Here is a 10086-nt window from a genome sequence, read left to right as displayed (position 1 = left end):
GCATTCTAGACATTCATCTGATGGAGACTCCAATTACGGGTAACAACAATGGTGAGAAGGCAAAGAACAATAATGAGTCTTGAAATAGTCAATGCTTTCATTTTTGTTTAAACCTTCTTACAATAAAGCGAGCTTTATAGCGCGCGCTTAATGCTACTACTTGAGTGGTATGTTGAAGATTACCTCATTTGCTGCTAAAAAAAATGGTCTTTGGAGCTAAAAAGATTGAGTCAAGATTAACTCCAACAAGTTAGGAAGTTAGTTGCAAATGAAGTTGTTGTAGAACAGCTCTTATTTTGTTAAATCATGTCATTATTTTTCTGCAATTAGTTATCAATACTCTTGTATAAAAGAGTGATTCAATCAATAAAAAATATTATGATTCTGCAGTCACATTACAACCTTTTATATTTGCTGGTTTTTATTTTTTATTTTTTTGTGTCTCTATTCTGATATCAGAGCATAATTGATCTTAAAGAACCAGCTTGAGTGAAGAGAGTAACCTGTGAGGAACCTTTTTCCACCAAAAAAATACAAACACTTAAACCTCCTATCATTTTTTTCAATTGCATCAAACATTTATTCTCTTGCATCACCACCAGTGTTTATTGGTGAAAACTATCATATGTGAGTTGTAAGAATGAAAACATTATTACAAGCCTGTGGTTTTTGGGATGTTGTAGAACAAGATCATAATCCACAACCACTTCCTGTAGATCCTACTCTAGCTCAAATCAGAAATCATCATGAGGAAAGAGCCAAGAAGTTCAAAGCTAAAACATGTCTTTACTCTGTTGTTTCTAAAGCAATATTTCCAAGAATCATTGTACTTGATACAACCAAGCAAATTTGGAATTATCTTAAAGAGGAATTCCATGGAAATGAGAAAACAATCCAGATGCAAGTCTTGAATTTGAGAAGGAAGTTTAAGATGTAGAAGATGAAGGAATCAGAAACAATCAAAGATTTCTCTGATAGATTGCTTTCCATAGTTAATAAAGTAAGACAATTGGGGGAAGACCTTCCTGATAAAAGGGTTGTAGAAAAAAATACTCGTAACTTTATCTGAAAGGTTCGAGTAAAAAATATCTTCATTGGAAGAATCTAAAGATCTGTTAAAAATTTCTCTGGCAGAATTGTTGAATGCATTACAAGCATAAGAACAAAGAAGGGTGATAAGGCAAGAGGAGTCTATGGAAGGAGCTTTTCAAGCTAAAATACAAGTCCAGAAAAGTGACAAAGGTAAAAAGAAATACAAGAAAAACAATAAAGGTAATGGTAGCAACATTAAAAGAACCGGAAGCTTTTCTCCTTGTCAACACTGTAAGAAAATAAATCACTTACAAAAATATTGTTGGTGGAGACCTGATGTGAGATGCAAGAAATGTAATTAATTGGGACACATGAAGAAGATTTGCAAAAGAAAGACTCACCGGTAAGAAGAAGAAGCACAAGTTAATAATTAACAACATGAAGAGTAGTTGTTTGTGGCTACTTGCTTTGTTAGCAAGTAGGCTCGTGATTACTGGCTCATTGATAGTGGTTGCACAAACCACATGACTAATGATGAAAGCTTGTTCAAGCAACTTGACAAATCAATCATTTTAAAGTCAGAATTGGTAATGGAGAATATATTTCTATAAAAGGAAAAGGCATAGTTACTCAGTAGTGTTTAAAGGTAAATATTGCTTAATTTCTGATCCTGCTAGATTAGAAATATTCACTATAAAAATGAAAGGAAAAAGCTTCTCACTAGATTGGATGGAAGAGGAGTCAACTGCATTTCTAAACATAACAAATCAGATATAATTGTGGCACAAGAGGCTGGGGCATTTCCATCAAGCAATGTTGGTGCATATGCAGAAAAAAAAGATGGTGCATGGAATGCCAAACCTGGAAGAAGAAATCTTAGTTTGTGCTTACTGTCAATATGACAAGCAAAACAAACTTTCATTCCTTCATAACAAGGCTTGGAGAGTAATAAAAAAGCTTCAACTCATTCATACTGATGTTGCTAGACCTTTAAAGACAATATCTTTGAATGGAAGCAAGTATTATATTGCTTTCATTGATGATTACACAAGAATGTGATGGGTCTAATTCCTAAAGTTTAAGTCTGAGGTAGCAAATGTTTTTCTGAAGTTTAAAAATTGAATTGAAAATCAAAGTGATCACAAAATTCAAGTGATAAGATTTGATAATGGCACAAAATATACCTCAGACAAGTTTGTCAAGTTTTGTCAAGATGTAAGGATTAAACATCAATATACAGTGCTTTACACTCCTCAGCAAAATGGTGTAAGTGAAAGAAAAAATAGAACAATTATGAAGATGGCAAGATGTGTGCTATTTGAGAAAGATTTACCCAAGAAGTTTTGGGCAGAAACGGTGAACACTACAGTCTTTTTGTTAAATAGGCTGCCAACAAGAGCATTACAAAACAAGACTTCATATGAAGCCTAACATGGTTATAAACCCTCACTTTAGAATTTAAAGATTTTTGGATGCTTATGTCTCACTTCTATTCCTCAGTAAAAAGAGATAAACTTGATAAAAAAGCTAAAGCTAACATTTTTGTTGGCTATAACAATGTTACAAAAGGCTACAGAATGTATCAGCCTCAAACAGAAAAGGTGATAGTCAGCAGAGACATCAAGTTCATTGAAACTGATAAGTGGAACCTCAAAGATGTAGAAAAAAAGTCAAAGTAAGGAGATTGTGCAAGATCTTGGTGATTATGTTGATGAAGCACCAGTTAGAGGAACTAGATTGCTTGATGACATCTATCAAAATTGCAACGTAGCTGTCTTAGAGCCTACGGAATTTGAGGAGGCTAAATAGATTGATGCAATAAAAAAAGAGCTAAGGATGATTGAGAAGAATCAAACATGGGAACTGGTGGATTTGTCAAGCCACAAAAAGCCTATTAGTGTAAAATGGGTATACATAATAAAACTTAATGCAGATGACACCATCAACAAACACAAAGCTAGATTGGTAGTTAAAGGTTATGCATAAATATTTGGTTTAGATTTTTTCAGAGACCTTTGCACCGGTAGCACGACTAGACACCATCAGAATACTACTAGTTGTTGCAGCATAAAAAGGTTGGAAAATATTTCAAATTAATGTGAAGTCATCATTTCTAAATGGCTATTTGTAGGAGGAGATTTTTGTGGAATGACCTAAAGGATTTTCTGTTAAATGATAAGAAGACAAGGTTTACTTACTAAAGAAAGCCTTATATGGATTAAAAGAGGCTCCAAGAGCCTAGTATAATAGGATTGATGAGCATTTACTCAATCTTGACTTTAAAAAAAGTTTGAGTGAATTAACTTTATACATCAGAAGCTCAAACTCTAATTTAATTGTGGTTTCACTGTATATTGATGATCTATTTATTACAGAAAACAATCCAAGATTGGTAAACCATTTCAAAGTAGAAATGATAAAGGTCTTTGAAATGACAGATCTAGGTGAAATGTCCTATTTTGTTGCATGAAGTTACAACAAAACCAGCATGAGATTTTCATTGTCTAATAGAAGTATGCCAAATAAATTCTAAGGAAATTCAATATAGAAGAATGCAAATCTATGAACACGCTAATGAATTTGAAGGAAAAGTTTTGTAAAGAAGATGGAGTTGATAAAGTAGAAGAAGGAGTTTATAAAAGTCTTATTGGATGTTTGATGTAACTCAGAACAACAAAACCTGACATCATGCATTCTATGAGCTTATTATCAAGATTCATACATTGTGCAAGTGAAATTCACTTTAGGACTGCAAAAAGAATAGTGAGATATATCAAAGGTACATTAAATCATGGCATTTAGTTTAATTGTATTGAAAATTTTGTGTTACAAGGACATGCAGATAGTGATTGGGCTGGCAATTTTGATGACATAAAGAGCACTTAAAGATATTCCTTTAGTTTTGATCAAGAAATTATTGCTTAGTCAACTACAGAAACTGAGTATGTTGCAGCAACTGTAGCTGCAAATCAAGCCTTATAACTTTGAAAAATGTTAGTAGATTTTGATATGGAGCAAAGGCATGCTACGAAGGTTTATATTGATAATCAGGTTGCAATATCAATATTAAATAATCCAATTTTCCATAGTAAAACAAAGCATTTCAAGATCAAGTTCTATTTTCTGAGAGAAGTTCAGAAAAATAAAGAAATTCAACTTGTTTATTGCAAGACAAAAGACCAGCTTACTGATATGTTAACAAAGTCTTTATCTAAAACAAGGTTTGAAATCTTGAGAAGCAAAATAGACAAAAGAAGCAAGGAGAAGTGTTGAAGATTACCTCATTTGCTGCTAAAGAAATGGTCTTTGGAGCTGAAAAGATTGAGTCAAGATTGGCTCCAACAAGTTAGGAAGTTAGTTACAAATAAAGCTGTTGTAGAAGAACTCTTACTCTGTTAAATCATGTCATTATTTTTCTGAAATTAGTTATTAATACTCTTATATAAAAGAGATTCAATTAATAAAAAGAATTATGATTTTGCAATCACATTACAACCTTTTATATTTGCTGTTTTTCATTTTATTTTTTCGTGTCATTATTCTATAAAAAAACAACATGGTATTTAACTTTGAATATCCATTTGCAATCAATAACACGATGAGCAGAAGGCAAACAAACCATGGTCCATGTATTATTAGCCTCCACTACATATAATTCTTCTTGCATAGCTACAACCCACTTGGGATCTTAACAGGGCTATTGATAAGAAGCTAGTTTGAACAAGCCACAAATATTACTTATAAATGTTTGATATATTAGAGAGAAAATGGACTAGGAAACATACCGTGAAATGAGGTGTTGAGTACTGGACAAGGCAGAAGAGTAGTCAATCGGTGCAAGAAAAAAAACATGATTGACATGGTAATCTTTGAGACGAGCAAGAGGTTGTATAGGCCGAGTAGAGTAATATAAGGGCTGTTGATTAGGTTGTGTGGATTTTGAAGTATCTGGTGGAGAAGGAATGTCAGCAAATGGTGAGGATGGATGTTGTGTTGGTTCCAAGTGATTTTGAGTTAAGGTGGTATCATGAGTAACATGATGGGCTAAAATATCATTAAGAGAAATGGGCAAGATAGGGTAATCATATTAAATGGCATGTGTCATGGTGGAAAATGGAAATATATGTTCATGAAAAGCAACATCCTGAGAGGTTAAAAACTTTCTTGTCTCACGATCATATACTTGATACCTTTTTTTTACCAAGGGGATATATAACCAACAAAAATGCACGCATATCAAATTTGTGATCTGGAGTGACATTAGTTGCATAACATAAACAATTGAAAACTCTAAGTGTGAGTAATTTGATATTTGACTATGTAAAGTTTCATACAAGGATTTATGAGATAATAAGGGGGTTGGCATGCGATTTATCAAATATCATGTTGTTTGGACACTTTCTCCCTAAAAATTCAAAGGTAGATTCGCTTGAAATCTAAGAACATGACTTACATTCAAAACATGACGATGTTTTCGTTCCAAAATCTTATTTTATTGAGGTGTATGGGAGCAAGAATGGTGAAAAATGGTTCCAAAATCACTAAGAAAGAACGCATGGACATGAACTCACTTTCATTAGCTGTTGGTAAAGTTTTAATATTACAATGAGATTGAGTCTTAATCCATGCAAAAAAGATTTCAGTATCGACCATGTTTCTGATTTAACATTTATAAGATGAATCCATGTAAAAAAATAATAATAATTAACAATAGTAAAAAGAATATCATGCTCCTGAATGAGAATTGATTTTATGATGTCTCTAAATATCACAATGAATTAAATCAAAAGGTGAAACTGAATGAATTGATCTAAGAGAAAATGGTAAACGTGTTTGCTTGGCCAGTGGACATACATCACAAACATGATGAGAATTAAAGATTATTTCTAGAATAGTTTTAGACAATACTTGAATAGGTTCAAAAGATGGGTGTTTTAGTTATTGATGCCAAATACTGGAGCTATGACTGATATTGTTCGCTAGGTGGGGGTTTTGACTTGTCTGAAGAAAATATAGCCCATTATGTTGCTTGTCCAGGCCAATCTTTCTCCTCGTAACCATGTCCTATATAACAAAAAAAAAAAAAAAACATCATGATACATTTTAATGTGTGAGAAATTTTGCTAACTATAACAAATTTACTTGAAATTTCAGGACATGCAACTCCCCATCAAGAATCAGATATAATGTCAGTTTGGTAGAACCAATAGACACTATTTAGGCCTAGTCATCATTAGACAAGTTCACATAATCACGATGATTGATCTCATTGTGTATTGGTGACTACTTGATGATATGGTCAGTTGCACCACTGTCCACAATCCAACATATTTCATAGGGTAATGTTGAGCAGAGTGACATGAGTGTGCAATCATAGTTGACATGTTTACGTATAAAGGATTGGTTATTACCATTTTCTTTTTCCAGTAAGGACATGATCTTGTTATATTCTTCAATTGTGAATGTTGCCTATTTTGTGGTGAGTCCTTGAATGGTTGTAGTGTACTGGCTTGCGCCTTGTACGTACGCAACTGGAAATCCATGCAAGTAGAAACATTAATCAACCAGGTAACCATCTCGATCATAATGACTACATTTAAGTTGCTGCCTCATATTGCCATCATCCTTTGTTGAAGAATGTTGATTGGTTTGTATAGCTTGCCGTGATCATTGTGAATAATTCATTTGTATTGCATGATACCCATTATTTGTTTCATAGGGGGAGGCTACACCAATTTGTTTTTCTTGTTGAAGCAATAAGGCATGGACTTTACGTGTATCAGGAAAGGGGATTCATCATCAGAATTGATCCTTTAACAGCACCATATGATTCATTTAGTCCTATAAGGAACTGCATAACTCTTTTTTTTTTCTTTGTGATCTGTTACAACCTTCAAACCATCATAGTTACAGGTGAGTGGTTCATGATATGATGCCAATTCATCCCATAATGCCTTCAAATCGTTGCTCGATAATTTCTTGTTGAATTTGATAAATTCTATTGTTGACCAAGAATGACTCTAGAAGCAAAATAAAATCTCAGCAGAATCTGAGTTTGTTTACAGTATTAGAGTTTGTTTCTTGTTGCTAGTCTAATGGCTATTTTTATTCCATGTAACAGAAAATCAGATATCTTAGGAGAATATCTTACAATTATGTTTTTCCTTATTGTATAAATAATCGTATTGAAAATCAATAAAGTAGTGTGTTCTGCTGCAACTACAACAACAAATATTTGTTTTCTCTTCAATATATACAACAAATTGGTATCATAGCTGATTTTCTTGAGGGACTTGTGAGATTGAGAGATCCTAAACACAACCTTCAAACACTTGTGAGATTGAGAGAGCCTAAACACAACCTTCAAATACTTTTCATCCAAACACAACACATCCAGTATGAACTCAGAAATGCCATTTACTGCAGTTGCACCTCCAATATTTGATGGGATCAATTATCAAGTTTGGGCTGTTAGAATGGAAGCCTATCTTGATGCTAATGATCTATGGGAAGCAGTTGAACAAGTATATGAAGTGCCAACTCTGTTAGACAATCCAACAGTTGCACAAATAAAAAATCACATAAAGAAGAAGCAGAAAACATCGAAAGCAAAAGCAACTTTGTTTGCAGTAGTCTCACCCACCATTTTTTACAGAATAATGACTCTCAAAACAACAAAGGAAATCTGGGATTTTATGAAAGGAGAATACGAAGGAAATGAGAGAATCAAAGGGATGCAGGTGCTAAACTTAATCCGAGAGTTTGAGTTACAAAAGATGAAAGAATCAGAAACAATCAAGGAATTTTCTAACAAACTTCTTAGCATTGTTAACAATGTAAGACTTCTTGGCACTGATTTTTCTGATTCTAGAATTGTTCAAAAAATTCTAGTAACAATTCCAGAGAAGTTTGAGACCACAATCTCATCTTTAGAAAATTCTAAAGATCTGTCAAGCATTACCTTGGCAGAGTTATTGAATGCACTACAAGTACAAGAGCAAAGGAGGCTGATGAGGCAAGAAAGAACTGTAGAGGGTGCATTCTTTGTCAAATCTCAAAACAACCGTGATGGTAAGAATAAAAAAAAACAGAACAACAAGTTTGGAGGCTCTGCATTCAACACCAGAAACAATAAAACCAGCAACATTCAAAGCTTTCCTTCTTGCCCTCACTGCAAAAAAAAAAAAAACAATCATCCTTAGAATAAATGCTGGTGGAGTCCTAATGCACGTTGTTTTAAGTGTGGTCAGTTAGGGCACATGGAAAAGATATGCAAGACTCAACAACAACAAACTGAAGCCAAAGTTGCCGATGATCAACATCAGGAGGAGCATTTGTTTGTGGTATCATGTTTAGCCACAAATAAATTCACAGAAAATTGGCTCATCGACAGCGGCTGTACAAATCATATGACTCATGATGGAAAGCTCTTCACAGAGCTTGATAGAAATATTATTTCCAAAGTCAAGATTGGAAATAGAACTCACTTGAAAGTAGAAGGCAAAGGAATAGTAGCCATTGAAACACACTCAGGTTTTAAATTAATTTCAGATGTACTATATGTTCCTGAAATTAATCAAAACTTGTTAAGTGTTTCCCAGTTGCTGGACAAAGGTTATAAAGTGTTGTTTGAAGATAAAAGTTGTGTTATTGAAGATGCTGAGGGCATAGAAGTCTTCAATATTCAAATGAAAGGCAAAAGTTTTGTGCTGGATTTTAAAGAAGAGCAGGCTGCTGTACACAAGGAAGTCAATAATTCATTGCTTTGGCACAAGAGAATGTGGCATTATCGTTATGGAGCATTATTTTTCATGGAAAAGAACAACATGGTGAAAAGCTTGCCCAAATTAGAAAAAGATCTGTGCTGCCTATCAATATGGAAAGCTGTCAAGACTTCCATTTCAACAAAGCAAAGCCTGGAGAGCTACACAGAAGTTGCAACTAATTCACACTGATGTTGGAGGACCAATGAACACATCATCTCTAAATGGCAGTAAGTACTATGTTGCCTTTATTGATGATTATTCCAGAATGTGTTGGATTTACTTTATGAAATTCAAAGCTGAAGTTGCCAACATATTTGGAAAGTTCAAAGCATGGATTGAAACTCAAAGCAACTGCAAAATTCATGTAATCAGATCCGATAATAGAACTGAATACATTTCTGAAAAATTTAACAGATTTTGTGAAGATGCAGGCATTGAACACCAACTAACAGCACCATATTCTCCACAACAAAATGGTGTTGTGGAAAGAAAAAACAGAACAGTGATGGAGATGACAAGATGCTTGCTACATGATAAAAGACTGCCTAAGAAATTTTGGGCTGAGGCAGCTAATACATCAGTATTTTTGTTGAATAGATGGCCAACAAAAGCCCTACAGACAAGGACTCCATTTGAAGCTTGGTTTGGCTACAAACCAAAGCTAATTAATCTGAAGATATTTGGTTGTTTATGTTTCTCTTATATTCCTCAAAATAAGAGAGACAAGCTGGACAAAAAGGCTAAAGTTGGGATTTTTGTAGGCTACAGTGCTGTTGCAAAAGCCTACAGAATCTACATACCTCAAAGAAACAAAGAAATCATCAGCAGGGATGTTCAGTTTTTCAAATCTGACAGCTGGGATTGGAAGATGAAAATCAGATTGAAGATCAAAATAAGAAGAATGAAATAGATGATGTACATATGAGAGGAACTAGAACTCTTGCTGACATCTATCAAAGATGCAATGTTGCTGCAATAGAACCTGCAAATTATGAAGAAGCTGCAACTGATCAGAAATGGTTAGATGCAATGAAGGAGGAGCTAAAGATGATTGAAAAGAATCAAACGTGGGAATTGGTGGATAGACCTCAACACAAAAAAGCCATAGGAGTCAAATGGATTTTTAGGACCAAAATGAATTCTGATGGTTCTATGAATAAATACAAGGCAAGGCTGGTTGTCAAGGGATATGCTCAGATGTTTGGGGTGGATTTTTCTGAAACATTCGCTCCAGTTGCAAAGATGGATACAATAAGGATGTTGCTGGCATTTGCTGCACAAAAAGGCT

At 34.0% G+C, this 10086-nt stretch overlaps 1 protein-coding gene across 1 annotated transcript; it reads left to right on the top strand.

Moving 5' to 3' along the window:
* The first annotated feature begins 7442 nt into the window (after positions 1-7442).
* LOC112323383 (uncharacterized) lies at positions 7443-8987 on the top strand. The gene is made up of 2 exons (XM_024581404.1): positions 7443-8103; positions 8287-8987. The coding sequence occupies exons 1-2, from the start codon at positions 7443-7445 to the stop codon at positions 8985-8987; spliced, it is 1362 nt and encodes a 453-aa protein (XP_024437172.1).
* Positions 8988-10086: the final 1099 nt, after the last annotated feature.

Source organism: Populus trichocarpa, chromosome 1, assembly GCF_000002775.5.
Source record: "Populus trichocarpa isolate Nisqually-1 chromosome 1, P.trichocarpa_v4.1, whole genome shotgun sequence".
NCBI classification, from domain to species: domain Eukaryota; kingdom Viridiplantae; phylum Streptophyta; class Magnoliopsida; order Malpighiales; family Salicaceae; genus Populus; species Populus trichocarpa.
Note: the sequence above shows the minus strand (reverse complement) of the source record. Positions and strands in the feature narration are given on the sequence as shown.

What these genes read in the sequence shown, in the direction of transcription:
- LOC112323383 (XM_024581404.1), top strand. Translation starts at nt 7,443, where the DNA reads ATGCCATTTACTGCAGTTGCACCTCCAATATTTGATGGGATCAATTAT. An exon ending in ATCTCAAAACAACCGTGATG is followed by an intron (nt 8,104 to 8,286) that starts GTAAGAATAAAA and finishes GTGGTCAGTTAG; the next exon opens with GGCACATGGAAAAGATATGC.